At 49.1% G+C, this 22454-nt stretch overlaps 1 protein-coding gene across 2 annotated transcripts in view; it reads left to right on the top strand.

Annotated features, from left to right (window-relative positions):
- KIZ (kizuna centrosomal protein) overlaps positions 1 to 22454 on the top strand; it is a 45519-nt gene that overhangs the window by 9411 nt on the left and 13654 nt on the right. The window contains exons 4-12 of one of the 2 annotated variants that reach the window (XM_061461757.1): positions 553 to 645; positions 4858 to 5167; positions 7541 to 7784; positions 11902 to 12024; positions 12936 to 13079; positions 14331 to 14466; positions 16696 to 16858; positions 17782 to 17847; positions 20506 to 20964. In XM_061461757.1, the coding sequence (XP_061317741.1) occupies positions 553 to 645; positions 4858 to 5167; positions 7541 to 7784; positions 11902 to 12024; positions 12936 to 13079; positions 14331 to 14466; positions 16696 to 16858; positions 17782 to 17847; positions 20506 to 20516 (1290 nt within the window). In that variant the 3' untranslated portion in view covers positions 20517 to 20964. Of the gene's footprint in view, positions 1 to 552; positions 646 to 4857; positions 5168 to 7540; positions 7785 to 11901; positions 12025 to 12935; positions 13080 to 14330; positions 14467 to 16695; positions 16859 to 17781; positions 17848 to 20505; positions 20965 to 22454 lie in introns of those variants that run through there. The other variant, XM_061461756.1, reaches the window with a different exon arrangement.

The following is a 22454-nucleotide window of genomic DNA, read 5'->3' as shown; positions in this document are numbered from 1 at the left end:
GCACGTTACGTCTGGTCAATTAAACAGTGGAGTGGAGGTGGGGACGGTGTGTGTGGTTGGTTGTGCAACACCACAGCAAGTTGCCTTTCCTGCTGGGTTGCTCTCTAACATCTGCCATGTATTTTTCTGTCAGTGAGTTGTAAGCTGATGCATGTAAACCAAAACCAAATTCTAAAGTTCCCTTCATCCCGAGGCAGCAGAGTCGTTGTCTGGATACAGCAGGAATCATCTGGCATTGCACATGCTTGTTGGGATGAAATAAATTGGAGTCAACAAGTTATTCCTATTTTGTAGGATTCTAAATTACGTGGATGAATAAATGTGTGTTAAAAACCTGCAGAAGATTGTGTACAGGCAGCATCAGTTGTGCTGGGGAGCAGGAAGAGGAGGGGAAAATGGGGTTTCTGGCTTCTTACACATAGCCCAAGTGAAAACTGCTGCCGGGGCACGGCATTTAGAGACACAGCTTGCAAAGTAACATTTTGATTTGTGATGCTTTGGGGTTTTTGGGTTTGGCCTTCAATTTTATGTAATGCATTTGTTCACGTTTAGGCATCGTACAGAAGAGAAATCAAACGCGTGTTAGCGCTTGGAGGGGCTGACTTGGCAGCAGGAGGTGATGAGGAATGGGACTGCATGGAGCAGGTAATGGGAAGGAGGGGGTAATGTGTTCTGTGACACTGATGTGCTGCTGCGCGAGGAGCAGGCACGGCTGTGCTGGGCAGTTGTGCTGCAGCGTGTGCAGTGTGGAGCATTGTTTAGCGCCCGGGTGAAGCAGAAGAACCTGGGCAAAAAGTGCAAATTAGTTCAACCAGAGAACTGGAATTAGGGGGGAGCTCTAAGTGCTTGTATCCATCTTCGTGTGGGGTTTTGTGCCAAACAGCGTGAAAACGGTCTTGACCGAGGAGGGAATGTTCTTAATGAATGATGGTTAAAAATGCAGCAGTCGATTCGCAGGGCGTCTTTCTAATTTTGTGCGTTTTGACCTTTCCTCAGAAGCAGCAGAAGGAGATTGCCTATCTGAGGAACAGACAAAAAGACTGACAAGGAATACTTAAATGTATTCCGCTATATATCTGCGGTAATGCAGGCTTCTAATCCCTCCTCCTATCTCCATATAAATGATACAGTTCAAGACCATAGCTGTTTTCTTCACTAAAAGCAGTAAAGCTCTTTTAGATGAAATGTCTAAAAACATCTTGTAATAACTTGGAGCATGCTGGCAAGAGTAGTCACTTGTGACTATGTGTGAAACCCCCTCAGCCAGTCGATATTGGAATAAGCAAAAGCGGCAGCATCACTCCATTATTCAGCAAAGCCAACAGCATGCTTGTCCCTTAGGCTACAGCATTCATTAAGAAAAGCTTACTGGGCTGAAAGCTGGGAACAGATGATAACGGGATATGATTTTCATATTTAATGCATTCCTTGGAAGAGTATGTGTGCTGCAGATTGATAGAAGAATCAACTGCTACTTTACTAAAAGACTTTCTAGTTTGCCCTATAGCTACCGATGGAATCATTCAGCCAAGAAATTAACTTTTTCTCCTTTTACCTGCTTTATGTATCTGCTAAGCAGGCTGCCTGGCTGCCAGTAAATGTTATTATGCAGTTAAATGTTTGGTATTTAAGACTCTTATCAGAAAAGAAACAGAGGCCACACTATTTTGTTTTTATAGTAGGAGGCAGGTTTTTGGTTTCCTTTCTTCAGTGCATTAGCAGTCATTAATCTGAGTTTATAGGAAGTTTTCCCTGTAGATTAAAAAGTTAAAAACCTTGAATTTAGAGCCTTCTTTAAACTGCAATATACAAAGCAATGAACCCGAGCAACCTTGACCTATAGAAGCAGCCTCTGAATCACGAGTTTAATTCAGACGTGTGTGAAAAGGTGAGTTTGTTCTTGAATGCTGGATTCTTCAATTAAAAGCTGTCAGTGAAGGAGATGTGATTTCTGACCTATGGAAAACTTTGCACAGATACTGGAACATCAAAGGCTCGCCATGGAACTTGGGTGTTTAACAACAGTTGGTGGGTTGGGGGCAGTGTAAGAACTTGATGCATACCCGAATTTGTCACTTTATGTTGAGCTACTTGCTTGATTTCACTAGTTAGTTGAATTAACAATGTGATTGTGGACTCTTTCATCCCCTGCCCCCTCCTTTCTCCTTCTGATCGCCCTCCTTAAATACAGAGGTAGCTGCAACCGAATTGTGCACCCTTCTGCCTTGTCTATGGGCTGTGTCTCTTAGATCTAACTCCATTTTTTCTTGGACTAATTGTGCCCATTTCCCACCACCTTCCCCCCCACTTAAAACCTGCTTATGATGTCCAGAACACAAGTGTTCTCAGTGCTGTGGCAATGGGTCAGTCATTGCCAGCACAGTTACTGGTGGTATACGCAGGATGCAAATCATCACAGCTTGGAGCTGGTTTTAATTTACCCGCAGTGGTTGCCTTCAGGCTGGTCAGGATGGCAGTGACTGTGTGATAACCTGGTCAGTGATGTGCCTTGGAGACTAAGGAGGGCAGCCACAGAAGCATCCTTCCAGAGATGGTCGGTATCCCAGTGGCCCGAAACCACTAGTGTGAGTATCTGCTCCTTCCATGAGCCATGGGATGTGCTGCCTTTAGGACTCCCAGATTTTATGCTCAGAATTCATCTATCCAAACAGTGTTGGTCTGGAAAACCACGACTCTCCATGGAGAGGGCTTGAGCACTGGCCTTCCGAAGCCAAGTGTGACAGCAATCCAGGGCTGCAAGTTGGAGGAGATGCCCTGTGCAGCAGAGGTCCTCCTGAGCTGCCGAGCTGTGTAATGTGGGCTTTGGAAACCTCTGGGCCATGGAGTCTTCATCTTCAGAGCAGTTCCTTGAGGTCTTGTGCACGTTTTGGGCTTGTGCACCTCGACAGAGCCTCACTGTTGGATGTGGGGCACCAGCAGCTCCGATAGATGCCCGAGGGTGGCGGTGCAAGTCCTAATGGAAAGGACTTTTCTTCTTACCTTTGTTCTCTTCAAAACCACTTTGATGATGATAAATAAGACTGTATTTGTGATGGGAGGGAGAAGCAGGGAGCCTGTTCTCCACCACCAAAGAGAGGATCGTTGAGTGTGCTTTGTGCAGAGACTGTGTTTAATTCCTGGCTCGAGTGACATGAAGTTCAGTCGTTTTGTTGACTATTCTGGGCAAGTCTACACACTCCTACTGTTGTTTTGGGTGGCAAAAGCAGAACGTGAACCAGCGTCATCTGCCACACTTCTGCTTTGAGAAAGCAAAGGTGGTAAAGAGATGATTTTTCTCTGCAATCAAAGAGGAGCTTGTTAGAGATGTGTCTGCTGTGGCTCTGCAAAGCACTTGTACCTGTCTGCATTGCATTTGTTTTGGAACGCTACATCCAGGAGCTGCTAAATCCATCAAGTACTCACTAGAGTCATTTTAAAGCAGCAAATCCAACACCTGAAAAGTAATTAGGAGGAACCCGAGAGCGGCGGTGGTGGAATAAGCTGTGAACTTAATCTGAGTAGCAAACCTTTACTCCTTAGAATAACTTCATGGCTTTTTGTTCTGCTGCTTGTTATGTAGAATTTGAGCTTTTTTAATGAAACTTGGTCACAGACTAGACAAGATGCCTTTGTTTCCTTTAAGCTGGGCTTGGCAGCTGACTTTATATGGTAGGAAGAGGTCAGGCAATGAAAGAGAGGAGAGAGGTGTGGAGGTGACTGTAAATTCTCCTGCTGTGATTTGGGGCTGAACAGTAAGCCCTGCTTAGTATGAACAATGGAATTACGGTAGCTAATTTTGGCTTTGCATAAACTGGTGGTGACCTTTTAGTAGTAGTGCTGGCGGCAGCCACTCCTTCTAAATTGTTCTGATTGAGTAGGTTTACAAAGGAAAAGAGGCAAGTATTAAACCACTGGGATCTGAAGCAGAGTGCTTTCACTGTTGGAACTGTTTTTATGCAAGTTCAACAGTTCTTGGAGGAAAGGGCCATTCAAAATGTTTCTGCTTGGTGCCAAAGTTGCCTCGTGGAAAAGGAGATTTCATCTCCGTGGTGTTAGCTGAGTAGTTGTTCTTCCTCTTTGGTGTGATTTAACAGGAAAGAGCAGAAGGAAGACAATGCAGTGATTCTTGCCTTGTTTTTATCTGCTTTGTCGACATGCTGTGAGCAAAGCTGGATATAGAGACAAGCCAGCGATGGCAGATGTATGCCTCAGACTCTCTGGGGACCTTTCCTCATCCCATTGCCTTTACAGAAGACCACGAGAAGAGCAGCAGGAGGTGGCTGCTCAGAGCTGCTGCTGTGGGTGGCTCCAGAGGGGCAGCTGTGCCCTGGTCACTGCAGCAGGGTCCTAATGGTCGTGTCTTGGTTTTGGGATGCTGCAGTACCTAAACCCCAGGCTGCCAGCATCTGCTCAGTCATACACAGAGCACAGCTCTTCCTCTTGAGTCATCACTTCAACACGTTCTCATGGCTTCAGTGGGCAGCTTCTTGCTTTGGTCGGGGTCTGAAGAGCCTTTGCAGGAACCTGATCTTAAAGGTTTGCCTGCTTGCAAAACCAAGTTACCATGTGGATTGAGTCCTTCACGTTCTTCAGTCCCTACAGTCAGGTTGAGGTGCAGTGTGCTTTTGCTGCCGGTTGTTTTGCCTCACAGAGCTTCAGTTGAGGTCCAGGCCGTTGTTTCCTCACTAGGGTGTGAGAAATGTGTGCCAAGTGTTTGTATAGTAATAACACTATAGAAAGTACTTGCATTTGGTGACACGTTTCTGTTCAGAAACCAACGTGCCATGCTCTAGAAGGTCCATTTGCAGTGTGCTGCCTGTTTGTTTCCTTAAGCTATCTCCCGCCTGTGTTTTTCAGGTGCCGTGGGCAGGAATCGGCACCAGGACAACCGTGCCAAGACGGCTCCATCACCCAGCTACAGGCTTTATGAGCCGCCACACATCAGGCATCTCCGCTGGCAGGGGTTTGGGCACCCAGCAGAACCCCCCTCAGCCCACAGAGAGCTGCTCAGCGCCTGAGCCATCACTTGAAGGACTTGGTCTGGAGAGCAGAAGTACTGATTTAGAGAGGGAAGCATCAGTGGAGAGAGCAGCGAGACCTGGGGATGTGGCTGCCGGTGAGGAAGACTCTGAGGAGCTCATCTCTTCAGCTTCTGATAGCAAACCAGGTAGCCCTGAGGAGGAACAGCCACAGGGAAGCATCCCAGGTAGAGCAGGATGCGTTCCTGTCCGCCTCTGCTCAGCACCCAACTACAGCAGTGCCCACGACTGCTGGTTTGTCCTTCGCCTCTCCAGTGCTGGGCTTGAAGCGCGGTGACAATCTTTCTCTCTGTTTTCTTCTTCCTTTTGACTCCATTTCCTCCCAGGCTGCTCATCTGGACAGGCAGGGGCTCACTGGAGGCTGGTCCTACTCACTTTCGCTATTAAAAAGTCAAGACTTACTCACTGCTGTGCCCACGGTTGTCCTTAGTCTGATCCTCATGTTAAGAGGTTTAATGTGCTCCTGTTTCACTGGAAGAGCATGTCCCTTCTGTTCCAGGTTGATTTTCCCATCTGTGGCTGGATTCACTCCTGCTTGCTGGTGGTTCTGTGCTTTGCGCTGGGTTTTCCAGAAAAAGGCAGTGATGCTCCCAGCTGAGATGCTCTTGCTCTGGGATGAGGTGTGCTGCCCTCAAAGGCCGTGCTCCAACTGCTCATTCCTTTTTCTTCCCCTGTCTCGGCAAAATGTGTTCTCCCATTTTACTGGCTTGGTCAGTTCCTCTGAAGTAAGCTGCTGGGCTTGTCTTTGAAGTCACAGTGACCAAGGCTTTTTGCTAAGTAACAGTTTATTCCTCTTTTAAGACCTTGCAGGAATACTCTCTGCTGCCTTGCCAGTTAACGTAGCAATTTTCAATTTAAGCTACTTTTCCAAGCCCCCTAACAGTTGCTAAAATGGAGCTATTTATAATGGAAACTGGTGGCAACCCTAATGATGCTCTCCAGTAATGACTGTGAGCCTCTTTGTAGAGGAAAGCTGGCATCCCCACCAGATGCTCTTCTGTTCTTGGGGTCTTTCTGGCATCCTCTTTCTTGAGGTTTGTTTTTTTCCATTCCTTTTTCTTTCTGTGATGAATTTATTTGCCTCTCATGTTCTTTCATCTGATGCATTTGGCACTCCCCTGTTGTAATGGAAGCCTGTCCTTGCTGGCGCTGAAGGAGACCAGTCCAGCTTACGCCAGGCCTGGGCTCTGCCGGTTCCTCCCTGTGGGGAAGGCTGAGGTGGCCAGCATCGTGTCTGGGAGAGAAATACCCATTGAATTTGCGGGATGCCGTATCTGTGCCCTCAGAGAACCTGTGCAGTTGGGTTCAGAATCAGAGCAGGCTTTTTGTCAAACAGCACGTTAATCCCCTTGGGCTGCCGCTGCAAAGCACGCAGGCCAACGCGCTCCCGGTTGGAATGTGCGGAGGGACTGGCTTGTTCCAGCTCTCCTGAGCTTGGCCTTCCCCTCTGCAGCAGTGGGAGCTCATCAAGATGCTTGGCTGTGCCATCCCAGGCTCGTCAGCCTCTCCTGCTGCTCCCTGGCACCGCTCACAGCGCCAGCACTTGTAGGGAGGAGCAAACCCTGTTTTCCTCCAGGTTAATGAAACAAAATGGCCCCTTTCTTCCCTCTCCGAGCTGCAGAAGCGCCCCTGTTCCTCTCCATCCTCCTTTCCCAGCAGGCGCAGGAGTGACAATTCTGTTGCCCATACTTGCCTCACAAATTCGGGAACCAGGCTGAGAGCCCACCCTGGCACCAGCCACTCTTTGGCATAAGCTTGAGTGATTCGGTTCCAGTGGCACTGCAGGACGGAGATGGGCAGAACGGCTGGGTGCTGTAGCATCAGCAGGTGTTTGAGTGCTGGGTAATTCAAACCCATGGTGAATTTATGGAAAGCTGGGAATTCCCGTAGCGATTCCAATTGGTTACAGCAATAGCTGAGCCATTAACTTCTGGCCCTCGATAGAAAGATCAGTAGTGTGTGTGTGTTGTCTTCAAAGCCTGATTCAGTCCCATACCCTTTTAGAGAAGGCAGTTAACGTTAACGTGCAGTCTGAACGCCTCCAGGCATGAGTTTCTTCTGCAGGGTTTAAGGATGTCCATGGCAGCAGCCTCTCCAAGTGTGCTTTTTCCGCTAAGAAAAGCTTTTCCAGTGCCTCTGTGCCTGGTTCTGCAGGGACAGTTTAGTGAAGTCCTGCTCTTCCCACCGCTGACGGTGCGTGAGCAGTGCCTGCCCCACCGCTGACGGTGTGTGAGCTGTGCCCCACCGGCCGGGAGCTGCAGACTCCAAGGGCTGGAGCCTCCCTGGACTCCCCCTTGCGAGAGGAGCGTGAAAGGACACGGGGCTCGGGCAGGGAAAGCCGGAGTTCAGGGAGAGCAGAGGGATGCTCGCTCGCTCTCACGTGCGGAGTGGAAAAGGTGAACAAGCAGTGGAGCGATGTTAGTTTATTCCCTGTGCTACGATGCGTTCCTTGGTCCTGCTAACGTTTTGGGAATAACTTATGATTGTTACTAATTTTACAGGACCGAAGCCAGGCCTGGGTAACCGGTGGACTCCTAAGGAGCTGAGCTGGGGCATCAGCACTGTGCTGCCAGGTCCTGCCAGCACCGAGGAGGTGATGCCGAGCGTGCCGCAGGGATTGGCCTCACCAGTGGCAGACTGGGAGCAGGGCAGGGATGCCCACACTGCAGAAGACTCCCCAGTGCATGCACCAAACCCTCACGTGGAGCAGGAGGAGCTGCCCTTGGGCAGCTCAGCACCAGGCAGGTATGTCCTTGTGTGTTTTCGCTCTGCTGGTACTTGTTAGCCTGTGCCCTGGAGGCTGATGCCTGGGCAAACTTCTTACCTATTGATTCAGTGTGTATATATATATATATATGTATAATAGTACTTAATATTTATCTATAATAGTGCTTAGTTTACTATCCAGTATATTTTGTGTGAACTAAAATTACCAGTTGGTTAAATTTCTTGAGCATTCTGTTTGGAAATAGGTTGAGAACAAGAGAAGGAATGAGGGAAGTGCCGTGTGGACACATGGCTTGTCCTCTGTTACCCTGCCAAGTGGAGGGGGTTTGTTGCCAACAACTTCACTACCAGGGTACTGGCTGTAGTGTCAGTCACAGCTGGGCTTTTGGCTTTGCAGCACCCTTGTAGGGCAGGGAAGCACATCCTTGTCCTGCTGGGGCAGTACCCACTGTGGGCTGGTCCACCGGGCTTGCTCAGGTCACGGGGAAGGGCTGGCTTTGCTCCCTCACTGTGTGCAAACAGCCCCATGCCAACTGCTGCTGTCCCTTCCTGGGTGCCCACCTTGTCCTGCTGCGTTGCTACAGGAGCATCCCTCCTGCTTCTGTCTCCTGTCTTAGTTCTTCTGAAAGTCTGCTTGCCACCGGCTCCTGCTGCAGTGCTTCATGTCCACATCCCTTCACCCCGGCCATCCTGCTCCCGCCTGACCACACGGTTTCATGACCTCTGACTGCTGCTGCCTTTGTGCCTGCTCTCCTTCAGCAGCCCACTTCTGTTTCCTTGTCCTCTGCCTCCTCAACACCCTTCTGCCTCCTCAACAGCAGCATTTTCCTGCCTCCAGTCACAACAGAAATGTTGAATGAAGCCTTTTCTGCAGGACTGTGCTGTCTTCCAGCAGGTGCTGCTCCCTCTGGGGCTCCCTGCCTTGTGCCAGCACTGTTCATGTGCAGAAGAGCCCTAGCTGGAGCGGTTAGCTAGGTAGAGGGTGGTTAGGTGGTGGCTGTGGGGGGAGGAGAGACCATGTACAGAAGCAAGCAGTGTTTTTACCCCTGAAGAATGAGGTGCAGTCTGTTGCTAGTTAGGCTTTGGTTTGTTTCCTCTTTGGTTGGTTGCAGCTGAATGCATCTGTTTTTCCTGTGCTCCTGGTCAGGAGTCTTTAGGTGCTGATTTCAGTATTAGCTTGTATTTTAATAGGTTGAGCAGAAACTCGCAGCCATCGATATACACTTGTGTAACTTTATCATGTCCCATTTGCATCAGGCTGTTGCTTGCTGTGGGAACATCATCTAATTTACATCTAAATAGCTTTTATCCAGTGTCTCTGCTGTAACCACCTGTTAACCAGAGCAGCTCGCAGGGAAGTCGCTGCTGGAGCGGTGGCAGGTTAACCTTTTGTTCCCTCCCGCGCTCCATGGGCGATGGAAGCACTGTGCAATGCTCTCGAGGCCCAGGTACATTACACAAAAGGTTTTGCTGCTCGCATTATCTCCAGAGCACGACTGAAACCAGAACGGGGAGGTTTGCTCTGCATTATGCCGAGCTGAACGCCTCTGTTTCTCAAGGCCGTGGAAGCGGGATCGCTGCCGTGAGCTGCTCCTGCAGGAAGGATACAGATTGTGATGCGTTTTACCTGAAAATGAAACCACAGGAAAGCTTTCAGAGGTGGCAGGTAGGGAAGGTCTCCTGGAGGGGAAGAGCCTTCCCCTGATGCTCATCACCAGGTGGGCTTTCCAAATCCATCTTCCTGATGCCCATGAAATCCAGTGTGTGCACTGGAGGCCTGCAGAATGCTTCAGGAGCTGAAAACCTTGGGGAGAAGTTTCCAGGTTGTTAGTACCAGGATTTCAATTCCATGAATTACACCAACTATGGGGATGCAACTTTTCTTGGTCTGAATTCATCACAGCACAGCTTCACAAAGTGAATCATCTCACAGGTCTTGCTGTGACCCTTCAGTCCCTGTGGGTTTTCATCTTAAATTCCTCTGCTGGCTGAAGAAATATGCTGAACTTATGCAGACCTCTGCACTTTTGCCATCTGGAAGTGAAATACCTGTAGCTTGAACTCTCCCACTGCAGCAGGGCGGCTGCTGGGGCATTCACGTGAGGCACAGTTCCCTCTCCTGTTCTTTTGGGGCCATTCGTGCACTTCTGGTGTATGGTTGGAAATCAGTGCAGGTGATGGAGCTGGAAAGAGCTCTTGTGGTTAGAGGCTGCAGCTTACTCAAGAGGCAAACCAAAGCCATTGTTCCTGTCAGGGAGTCACAAGTTGCATTTTTGGAGAAAATGCCTTTCCTACTTCACTGCAGAGGCACCATTCTCTTTCTTTTTCTATCAAGTTTTGGGGTTCCCCCCCAGTAAGTATTTGCAGGTCGTATTTCACCTCTGGGCGAGTTCAGCCTAGTTTCAAAGTGCCTTCTCCAGCTAGAGGAACAGTCGTTGTGATAGCATCATTGAGCTATTAACCAGATCAAGGTGATGCTGCTGTGCGAGGGTGTTTAGCCTGAGGTGTGGCCTTGGTTGCAGCTCACAGGAGGGTGCTGCAGTTCTGCCACCTTAGTTATTAAAAACACTGGTGTTTGCCAACCCACTGCAGTGTTTCAGAGCACTGCTGGGTGGCTGCGTTGACCCGAGGCTGACCACGTGCACTTCAGACTCACCCTGCCTTCTCGGACCCCCACCACAGCCTGGGCTCTGTGTTTCCTGTCCGCTTTTCAGCCCAGGAGCATGCTGTGAGCAGGGGCTTTGCCCGGCTTGAGCCAGCCCCATGGAGGCACCGGAGCTGCTCCCACTCCATGAAGCCACCCCATAGCTCCTGCCCTCGGCTGCTTGTTGCTGGTTTGAGCTGGAGGGGGAAGGCTCGGTCTCCTCTCACCATTCCTTGCAGCAGCCAGCCCTTTCTTTAAGGGCTTAAACCCGAGGAGCAGGAGGTGCTGGGGAAGGAGGGTCTCTGAGACTTAGTGCAGGAAAAGATGATGACTATTTTAAGGCCTGTGCTGAGGGGGTGGAAAAAGGCAGAGCTTATGCCTGTGCTGCTTCAGCTGCATTGAAGAGGACTTAGCACAGATGGATTGTGCATTACAAAATGTAACACATAATTCAAGCTGTCAGCTTAATCAGACTGTTTCCAGGAAGCAACCTGTAAAAGAGAAGGACCTCTTGTTTGCTGACCTCTGATCCGTAGCCTGCTGCAGATTGTCATACATTTTGTTTTGCTTTATGTTGGTGTCCCTTCCTTCCCCTTCCCTTTTTATTATTGTATCCCTCTCGAGTGGCACCCTGGAAGGACCACCCAGTGGGAGGAAAACAATGGGAAACAAGCCGGCCGCTGAAACACAGGGCTTGTGAGAGCGGGGGAAAGAAAAAGCGCTGTTTAACTGCATATGTGATCTCCCTGGCATTGTTTTGCTTATTAAATGTCTAGGAAACTCGGCTAAATGCGCCACAGCCCCCACTTCATTGTTCGCTGTTGCCCCACAGGGAAACGCAACTTTGGGTACAGCTTACCAAGACTGAAATGAGCCGAGTTTTGGTGCAGGGAGCTTGTCGCTGGAGGGCTGTACGGCAGGGTTAGCTGTATAAACATGTCAGCTTCCACATGGTGGGGAAGAAAGAAAGCAAATCTTCCTTGAGGCCAGGCCCAGCTGGGGCATTGCTGGTGGAGACCTGGCCTGGAAAGACCCCAACAAAGCGGGCAGCCGGCCTGGACCTGAATAGCCATTTACACCTCTGTGCAAGGATTAGCCTCCTCCATTGTTTCAACGTCTTAAGTCCTCATTTGCATCATTATAGAGGTGCAGCTTCATCAGAACCCCTCTGAGGTCCCAGCTATGTCCCCATACCTGTAGGTGGTCACCAGATTTGTTGCAATGGTGGTGAAGGAATTAAGCCACTCGGCGCGGGGGTGATTTCAATGCAGTGTCTCAGGCCCTGGCTGGTTTTTGGATGCTTTATTTGCTCATGTGCTTGCCTTTTTTTCCCTCCTTCCTTACAGAGCTCAAGAAGCAGCGTGGTTTGTGCTGTTGTTTTGCTTTGAAAAGCTAAAATGAGGGTGTGTTTTCCAGCTGGTGTGATGGGAATGCATTTAAGTACCTGTCCACCACAGGTCACTTCAAGCCCTGTTTGCTGTCCCTCCGCAGCTCCCGTGGGATGCTGGCAGCCCTCTCCCGTGCACTGGAGCAGATAGAAGACGTGGTGAGGACGAGCACCCGGCGCCGGGCGCTGTACCAGGGCAAGCACATGGTGACGCTGGAGCTGCTCAGGTTAATGCTGCTTCCCCCCAGAGCAGGCAGGGCCGGGGGGCAGGCAGTGCCTCCTCACACCTCACCCCCTCCCTGCGTTCCTGCTCGCTGCTGTACGTGCAGCCTGAGGCCTGGGGTAGGTTTGGTGTGGGCTGCACACACTTGTACCCGCGTTGGGGCGGTGAGGGGCCGTTACCCAGCAGCGTTGCAGGAGCCTGTTGAGGCTCGAGCCAGGTCTGCTGTGACAAATGGCCGGTGCAAAGAGCACCCAGGCTCCTGCAAACAAACATTGCTAAGAAGCCTCCCTCCCCTCCCGCCGCGTCACTGTCACCAGGGAGCTGAAATATGGCACTTAGAGGCACTTAGGCAAATTACTGCAACAAATGTTCTTTCCCAAACGTAGCACTTTCTGCAGCCTTGCTCCACACGCCCCTTTGGTGAAGCAAATACTGATTTCCAAGAATGAGAGTACCCCTTAGCTACTCGTGCTGGTGTGATTTACTGAGGTAGGCAGCAATAATCAGACAAATCATTTCTTCAAGGTAAAAGAGCAATGAGTATCGCCAAACCCTGGGCTCAGAGAGCCCTCACCGTCCCTCTGCAGCACGGGCTCCTCATTCCAGCAATTGGGAATGGCTTTGTACTTTTATTTAAAGCTATAGGTCAGGCTCCATACACTGGGATTAAGTGGTTGCACCAAGTGGACCCGTGCAGGTTCCTCTCTCCCTGCCAGAAGCAGAGGTGTGAGATTGAACCTGGTGTTTCCTAAGGGCTGGGTTTGACCTCCCTGTTGCAGAGAGCGTGGGCACGGATGTTTGTCCCTCTGGGCTGGCCCGTTAGCCAGGAGGGGTGTTGCACATTCTGCCCCCAAAGCCAGGCTGCTGTCTGGGCTTTACATAGCCATTGCCTGTAATACCCGCTTCGTTTTGTAGCGGGGCCACCAGGCTGGAAGACGGAGACCTAGAAGCATGCGAAGCTGTCGTCCTTCATCAGCTTCGGGCTTCCTTACAGAGCTGCCTCCTAACCGAGAACACGCTCCGGGCTCAAGGCAGAGCAGAGGGTGAAGAGCAAAGCAGGTATCTCAGCCACAAAACGTGCCCGCGAGGGCGATGAATGTTCTTTCCTTTCCTCCCAGGTCTGCTCTGGGGCAGGGAAAGCGGGCCCGGGGCCAGGCCTCGATCGCACTGGGACGTGAAGATGTCTGAGTGCTGATGTTTGTGCGGCTCCAAACGAGGACCTTAACCAGATGTGTTTGTTTTCCCTTCCCTTCTGTGCTGGTGAATCTCACCGCTCCAGGCAGCGCTCGGGCCGGGTCCCCCGTCTCACCCCACCGGCAGCATCCCCCGCCCCAGGCTGCTGCGGCACGGAGGGAAACTCATTAACTTCAGAGACCTCTCAGCCAGTAATTTGCGTGATCTTAGCGCGAGGCTCGGGCACGTGAGCATGGGGAATGTCATTTTGAGAAGCAGATTATTTTCCTGTGAAGCAGAAGATGCATATAGCCTTTAAAAACAATAACCTCCGTTATTCAAAGTGGGCTTTTGCTTTCCTGTGCATTTGCCACAAGGACAAGTGAAAATTGATTTATTTTTTTTTAAGGTCTCTTTAATGCAGTAATGAAAACAATTTCCATTCTTTCTTACTTAGCTTCTGTCTAGACCTTCCTCCCTGTTCGAGGCTCAGCAATGCTCAAGTGTTAGCAGGATCGGGGCACTTGTGAGCGCTGAAGAATGGTCTATTTAGCTATACCTGGTTCTCCTTTCGAGGCTGATATGCCTGCGAGCACTAATACCTTGTTGTATCTCCTGAATGGTTTCTTGGGGACAAACACTCGTGGAGTTAATTGGAATTCACTCTTCTGTTTGTCAAACTTCATTGGAGCAACTGGAGAAACAAACATCTTTGGCAGACAGGATGGCAGTGTTTGTAGTTTGTGCGTTGAAGGAAAGGGCACTTTTGCTCAAAAACAATGAAAGGATTATTCATATAGAAAAGACAAGAAGGTGTGAGCAGAGCAGCTCATGGAGTGAGTGAGGCCTGCCCAAGCTGGGACTGGGGGCTGCAGGAAGGGTTTAATGTCTCCTGATCCTGAGTTTCAGAACGGGCCTGGGGTCAGAGATGGTGATGGTGGTCCCTGCCCACCCTCCCACGTCTGTGGAAGTCACAACCGACTTCTGTCTTCCACTTGCAACGTTTTTGAAAGAGAAAGTGGGGATTAAGGGCAAAATGCACAAAGGCTTTTCCTGCTGCAGGTTGACCACCGTGGTGCCTGTGTGAGTCTGGTGTACAGGGGTGTCCGACTGACAGTGCTTGCGTTTGTTCCTCAGGCCGGAGCAGAGCTGGGACACGGACGTGCTGCGGACCTGCCTGAGCCAGCATGCCCTCTTCCTGAGGAAGCACCACGTCCAGCTCCCGCAGGAAGTGTCGGAGATGTTCGAACGCCTGCTGGCACAGGATGGCCAGGTTGGGACTTGCACCCAGTGCTACCTGAATCAATGACACCCAGAGACTGATTTGCACTGCTACGGCGAGGTGGGCCCTGTGCTGCTAATGCAATCTAGAGAGGGGGCTTTGAGGGGAAGGACAAGCAGGCTGTGCTCATTGATCAGCCTTGGAGATGGTCAAGGAGAGAATGCAGGTTCTTCAGTTGTCTCAAGGCAAATATGTACAGCTCTGCACCCCACAAAGAAAACAGTGTCCAGGAGGGTGCCTGTTTTCCACCCTTCAAAGCAGTTATTTAAACAAGCCCACACGTTCGCTGTGCTGTGAATCCATCATGAGGCTTCTATCATCTGTCTTTCTCTGGGGCTTAGCAGCTTTTTATCATGCATGATGTATTTTACTATTTATTTCTTTTAAAGAGAGTTATGTTTGGTAGCCTGAATACGCAGAGAGCTTTACAAATAGCAGCCTGCTCATGTATTTTTAAACATTAACGCAGAAGGTTATAAACCAGCTCTTTCAAACCCAAAGTCAAAAATACTCTCCCTCTAATATTTAATGAGAAATTACAGAGCAGCTGGAACTGCTTTGCTATATTCTAGTTTTAATAGCATTTGAATCAAATAATGAAGATAGACTATTTTAGTCATTTGTACACCTCAATTATAGCAGGGTAACTTCTCTTTCTCTATGTGGATAAGTCATTTGTATTCTGTCCTTAAAACAGTCAGTCAAGTAGAAGAGATGAGCGAGGAATGTAGCACTGCGCTGGCGACGGAAACAAATACATCCATTTATAATTGCATGTCAAAACTTTTACAGAGTCAAAGCTCAGTAACACGAGCTTTATGGGTGAATATGTGCAGCAATAATCTGTTTACTGCTACGTGTTACTGTGGACCACATGCATTTAACATTTAGATTGCCTATTAAGTGTATCCAGTCAATTAAATGTAATGCCAGGATCTGTCTTCTACTTTGGAACACCTCATTTCCAAGCAGCTTGCATAGAATAGAATCATGGAATGGTTGGGAAGGGTCCTCAAAGCTCCTCCAGCTCCAGCCCCTGCCACAGGCAGGGATCCCTTCCACTGGAGCAGCTTGCTCCAAGCCCCTGTGTCCAACCTGGCCTTGAACACTGCCAGGGATGGGGCAGCCACAGCTTCTCTGGGCACCCTGTGCCAGCGCCTCAGCACCCTCACAGGGAAGAGCTTCTGCCTAAGAGCTCAGCTCAGTCTCCCTCGGGCAGGTTAAGGCTCCTCCTTGTCTCTCATCACTAAATTATGTCTGCCTTCTATTGCCTTGCCTCTTAGCTCCTTGTTCACACCAGAACACTTCCCATATACAAGTTCAATAGAAAGGAAAATCTTGGCTAAAGGTTGCCATTCTTGGCTCCTGAGTAAATATGGATTTATGAGGAGGGGGCAGATGCAGGAGAATAAAAGTCTCCCATGAGTCCAGAATGCTTTGGCTTGAAGCTGTTCTGTGCTCTCAGGTCAGTACGTGTAAACTAAGCTGCCAGGAAGGTGATTTCCCCTGCTCTCAGGAGCTGTGTAAAGCCACACGCAGCACTTCACACGGGTGGAGGATATAACCTGGGAAGTGCTTCCTTTATTTTAAGCCTGCTTTTAAGTCGGCCACGTTTATGGCCAGCTCTACTCCCTGTGAAGGTACTGGCTTCCAACTTGAATTTCTCATGTCAGTAATAGGCTTAGGTATGGAGGTCTGAGTAGTGCCACTGCAGAGGGCTGTGTACACTGCCAGGAGAGAACAAACTGTACCAGCCTGTGGGAATAACAGGGATTGACATGGGAACTGGGCCGGGCTGAGGCTGTGCCTTGGGCTCTCTGCCCTCGGGTTCATTGGTCCCGGTGTTGTTTTAAGCTGCAGGTGTTGCTAATGCTGTGGTTAACCTGCCTTATTGCTGTGTGCTGAAAGGGAGAGATTTCCTCTCATTTCTTGTAGTATATTTGATGCGCCCTTCCATTTGCTTACCCTGATTGTGGGAGGCAGGAGTGGAGTCTGCAGAAAGCCTAGTGATTAAAGGAACAATTCAGAGTCGGTGTTACTTCAAGCAGAATTGCAGTTCCTGAGCTAGCGCCGATTTAACTCGGAGGTAATTTACCCTCTAACAAAACCACCCTGGAAACAGATTACAGCGTGAAGTACAGATTAGCTTAAATGTATGTCGGAAACCGCTGCAGACCAAGGATAATAGTGCTGTGGCTGTTTTTATTTCTAATGCTGCAGGCTCTGCTCGGGTCGAGAGAGGCCCTTCCAGGAGACAGCGGGGACAGGTCATCTCCTCACAGTCATGAACCCTCGTGCAGCACCTCGTCAGCCACCCCAAACGGTGCCAGGGAGACAGAGGAGGCAGAACACGCTCCCGGGCTCACCGGCATGGGAGGACAAGGTAACAAGTGTGCAAAGGGCCGGCTGTGTGCGCAGAGCTGTTGTCCTTCCCCCGGTGTTTCTATCCAAGTCAGCTCTATTGTAGTGATTGGTGAGTTAATGTATACTCGTAAGGGGATTTTCCTAAATGTATCATTTTTTGTTACTTAAAACGAGCAATGCCCATCGTGGCTATTTTGTCTGCAAGCCTTGTGGCTGTTAATAGAACAGATCTATAGGTGTGCATGTATCTAAAAACCACCTTCGTTTACCAGTGCTGGGGTATATTCATTGCTTTTTACTGTAAAGCCAGGCCACAGCCAAATTCTCAAAACTCAAAGGGCTCCTGCTGAGTGTGATGCTGGCTCTGAGGTGAACACGCTTGTGAAAACCCAGTTAATTTCTTTAGATAAGGAAGTAATATATTAGCCTGGTGCAGCAAGGGCGGCTTGCTTGGGCTGCTCTCGGAGCATCCCTTACATCAAAGTCCAGAAGAGACAGGCAATTAGGCTGCAGTGCTCTTTGCACAGCAAATGTAAACAGCTTCAGGCCTCCTAAATTCACGCGACTTTTATCCGCGGAGGAGACAGAGGCTTTGATTTAAGCTCCTCTTCCAGGGCGGGTGTGATAAACGGTGCTGCTGCCGCACGAGGCCGCGGCGTTACTGCGGGTTGTTTGTTTCCTAAATCCCATCGGGTCTTAAATTATTTGCGACATTTGGGTAGCTTGTCCTTTTCCCTGGAAGCTACAGAGAGGCAGCACCGCCGCACATGCCAGCAAAGTTCACAGTAGGCGCCTCTTTTAAGGGCGGTAATGGATAGTTTAGATCAATAAACAAGAGATAACAAAAGTGAGAAATTAAAGGGAGTAGGGCTTAAAAGCAACCAAACCAGTCTGATCACTGCCACTTTGAAATGCCTTTCATTATGGTGTGTTCACATCCAGAAGTCCCAAGCTGGTGTGAAGATGAGAGCAAGGAAGAAAGCGCGGTCGAAAAGATTCCTATTACAGGTAAAAGCAACGGCTGCTATTAACCTCAAACCCCGTATTCAACTCTACTAGATCATCCAGACATTGGCATTTCAGTGCTTTGGGGCTGCTAATAGTGAGTAAATTCAGCTACTACATACTGAGCGCAAAGATTAAACGTATGATCATAAACTCCGCTTATGTTAATGTACACCAAGACGCACAATCACCAGCACCTGTTTAATTCCTTGTAATCATGTTCTGCATTTAAACCACACGAATGTCCTGTCATTTAGCCTTTCAGGTCCCGATATCAGTGTTATAAAGGTCAGTCTCCGTGGGGAAGATCCAGTAATTATATGGCAAACTACAGATGTTTCTGATTTGATTCTTTTCTTTTCTGGAGTAATTGAATGTGTATCATTAGAATAAGCGCAGGGAAAGCCCCGCTAGCCGGGAAGCTGCTGCAAAGGCTGCCTGATAACACTGTGGTTTTAGCAATAAGGTTTTACCAAGTGTGGTTCAGATCCACCCGCAGCAGTGTATGAGCCTTGCTGCGGACCCTGGTGTCGCCGCTTTTGGGGCCGGGGTGTCAGTAGCACGTCAGTTTTCAGAGCAGGGCTCTTGGCGCTGAGTCTCAATTTGCTCTTGCCTGATTTTTGTCCAGTGGTGGCTGCTTCCTTATCAATGTTGATGTTTGGCGAAACAGGGATGGATGCAGGTGTGTGCTCACCAGAGAGGTGCGAGGGCAGCTGCTCATGCAGCACTCATCGCTGCTTCTCTGCTCCTGCATGGCTTGAGAGCAGCCTGTCTGTAGAGAGCAGCTCATTCCCCTTGGAGAGGTTTTCCTCTGCTGCCTTTTGAGCCTAATTTGCACCTAAAATATAAAAATGTGCTGTTTGTATTCCTGAATTATCCTGCAGCAGTAATATCCCTCTGTTAGCTCAATCAGACTGTAGGTTTTTCCAGACAGTAAAATGTTCCCATTTCCCTGCTTCTTAACCCGTCCTGCGGTCACACATGGCCATGTATTTTAAAACATGGATTGCATTGATGTTCAGTGGAATTAAAGCCACTTGAATCTCTCTTCATGAAACAACCCCCACTTTTCATTTGAAAATGAATCTAAAATGTTGCAAATCTTGGGATTGGTTCCATTTTGTTTGTAGTTTAAGAGGCTTGGGGTTTAAACTGCAGAGAGTGTCAGCAAGAGCAGTGTTGGGAATGGTGACTCCCTCTGCCTAATGGATCGCTGGTACTATGATTTTTTCAGGAGAACTCAGGAGTTTGGATCTCTGGAGCTGCCAGTGCTTTTGGTTTGCTTCTCCTCACGCTGAATGCTACAGCTGAGCAGTACTGGTTATAGCTGCCGTTTCTGTACCAGGCTGTTAGAGTTCTCTATGGCAGTCTTCACCAAAACCAGTTTAAAACAGCTCTCTCTGAGCTGCTTTATCTCCTGTGTTGGTGCAGCAGTTCCTGTAGCTGCAGTCCACTGGCTCTGGGAATAAAGCTTTTCCCAGCTCACTTGAAAGCAAAGTTGCTCCTTTCAGCTGTGATTCATCTTCAGCCCGTGATCTTCTCATCCTCTCCTGGCTCCTCACCCTTCCAGCCTGTCGCTTGCCTCCTTTTTCTCATCATTACTTGCTGTAGACTGTGGCCCTGGAACTCTGGAATATGTTCTGAAATAGAGGCAGCATCGCTGCGCATCGTCTTTTGGGCTCAGAAGACGTGTGAGGATTTGGCTTTGTGATTTTAGATCAGCCAATATTTAATGTCCATTCCATACACGATAATTTGGCTGCACAACCCTTTCTCAGTTAAGGGATAGAAATTTGGGGTGTTCTTTCAGTACTTGCTGCATTCTCTGAGGGCAGCAAGTGTTGGTTTGAAGCACTGGAAACCCTGTGGCTTTGGGGTTTTGATGGACTTCATGTGAGAGCTGGCTGGATGTGCCTCCAAGCAGCCTTCTGTAGTGGCACTTTCTGAACGCTGCTGTAATTTTGGGTTCTTTTGCTTGTGTTACAGGCAAAAAGAACCAAGATGTTAATTTAATTGAGTAGTCTGTAAATGGTTTGAGGAAGGCCACGTCCTGATAACTGACTGTAATGGGATTATATCCTGTGCATGCCCTCACCCAGAGAGGAGCTGACAGTTAATAGCATCCTCATTCTGTACCAGGTTACATGAGGATAGAGGAGGAGATGGGGACTCGTTCTCATTTCCTTCCTGGATGCCTTGGTTTTGATCATGGGAAGGCATGTAGAAGAAATTGCTTGGCTTTTTCTGCCGTTCCTGAGGTAGGCAAATACTGTGAGATTAAAAAGAGAGGATAAAATCCATTATTCTTTTTGTTGGATGACTTCTTTTGTTGGATGACTTTTTACGAGTAGGAAACTGCTGACTTTATTGAAAGGGCACGTTTAAGTCTTTAACAAAACCAGATTCTCTCTCCCCTTCGTTTATGTCTTTAATTCAAACAGATGTTAAAGCTGTAAAGCATTTGAATAAAAAAGGTGTTACTGCTCCACTCATCAGGCTTCGCTTCCACAACATCTTGAATATCACCTTCCAGGTAGAAAATCTCTAAGGTAGAAATAAGGAGGAAGAACCCTCTTAAGAAGTAAAAGGAAAATTAGCCCTTCTTTTTGTATCATAAGGGAACATGAAAGAGCACAAATCCAATTCTGCTTTCCCTTTTAGGTCACCTTTAATGAGGCAATAATGCTGCCAAGGCTTTCCCCACGCCCACCGGCCTTCCCGGTGAGGTCCTGCTTTGAGCTTGAAGTTAAAAGGTTCCCAAGGTTCCACTTGGAGTGTGCTAATGAAGGTGCTCACACGTTGACCCAACTTTTCACTTTGATACCAGCCCATTCACAACTGCTGCCAGGGGCAAAGTTCCTGTGTGTGCGATGAATCGCTGCTGCGGTCTGACAGTACCCCCTTGGGATCTGGAGCAAGGACTGGGAGCAGGAGGTTGTACCTTCTGCTGAAGTTAGTTTGGATTGCGTACTCCAGGAGCTGATACTTTACACTGCTTAAGTTCCTGAAAGGCCTCAGGGTCTTTTTGCAGTTAGGAATTCCAGGTGAAAATCCTTCTTCAATCTTTAAAAAGAGGCAGCAGCTTCTTGTTTAGTCTGGAGAAGGCTCAGGGGGGACCTGATGGCTCCCTACAAGTGCCTGACAGGAGGATGGAGCCAGGAGGGGCTGGGCTCTGCTCCCAAGGAACAAGGGATGGGACAAGAGGAAACGGCCTCAAGGTGCCCCAGGGCAGGTTTAGATGGAGCTGAGGAACAATTCCTGCCCCAGAGGGTGCTCAGGCATTGGAACAGGCTGCCCAGGGCAGGGCTGCAGGCACCGTCCCTGCAAGGGTTCACATAGCGTGGAGGTGAAGCCTCAGTGCCATGGGGCAGTGGTGCCCTTGGCAGTGCTGGGCAGGGGTTGGACTGGATGAGCTGGAAGGGCTTTTCCAGCCTGGTTGATTCTGTGATCCTAGAGATATTCTCAGTGGATGGCTTGCTCCATTGGGATTTCTCAAGTCTGCTGGTCACCCGGGTGTCTGCTCTTGAGAGGACAGCAGCTTATATTGCTATAGTATTACAGGGATTGTTATTTATCCTTTTTTTCCATTGAAAGGAAGTGGGGAGATCCTTGTTGGTATTTGAGCTACTTCTGGGCACCGGCTGCTGCAGTGCTCTGCCAGGTTTTAGTTTGGAGGCTTTTCTCATCCCTTTGCTCTCCAAAGAACACTTCCTTCTGTCAGGTTTGCAGCTGCCTTTATCTTCTCTCTGTTCACAAGTGTTCTGCTTTGTTGCAGGGGAGATCGGTGAGTACAGGAGCTGCTGTAGAGCCGGCACTGTTACCTCTGGTCCCAGGGCAGAGGCATCCGTGGTGGCTCTTTGTGTGCTGGCAGCGGCAATGCAGCTGACAGCCCACTTTAATCCCACATAGCTCCTTGTAGGTGATCAGCAAGTGCAGTAATTGGTGTTACCGTGGTGGAGGAGCTTGTTCAGATAAAGTTCCTCCAGGCAGGAACTGCTGTTACTCTCCCGTTTTGGTACAGGACCTATAGCCCAGGCCTGCCAGGCTGCAGTAACTATTGCCAAGGTAACTGTACAGCTCACAGCCGGTGGGCTCAGCTGGTCTGATAACATTCCATTCAAACATCAGACTTTGAAGTCTGGTGACAGCCGAAATACCCAAGCCACTATTTTATTGGTGATAAAAGCATTGGGAGAAAGCAAAGTTCCTTTTGGTGCAGGCTCTCACTTGCGTAAGGGAGGAAAGTACAGGTACGTGGCTGGGTTGAGTCTCTGAAAGCTCTTTTGCTCTCTAGCTACTTCCGTTTGCATGTGGGGATTATTGATGATTGTTTTAATTGGAAATAAAGGATGATAGCTCCTTATGTCTTTTGAGTGGGATACAAAGTGCTCTTGTTCCTCTCATGGTAGAGCAGCATCTACTATCCTACAGCTTGCTTACATGCTTTGTGGCTTGGGTTGAAGAGTTTGGATTTATTCACAAGTTGTAGGGGCTGCACATGAACACGGTGTGTTTGTGTTTTCCCAGCCTGCATTTCAAAACCCAGCAGCCTTGTGGATCACCTTTCCCATTCCCAGGCAGACAGAGGCAGGCACTGCTTGTACTGAGAT

Source organism: Pezoporus flaviventris, unplaced genomic scaffold (assembly GCF_033815535.1).
Source record: "Pezoporus flaviventris isolate CSIRO_AGI_PZ_B2104156 unplaced genomic scaffold, CSIRO_AGI_Pfla_v1 ptg000031l, whole genome shotgun sequence".
NCBI lineage: Eukaryota > Metazoa > Chordata > Aves > Psittaciformes > Psittacidae > Pezoporus > Pezoporus flaviventris.
Note: the sequence above shows the minus strand (reverse complement) of the source record. Positions and strands in the feature narration are given on the sequence as shown.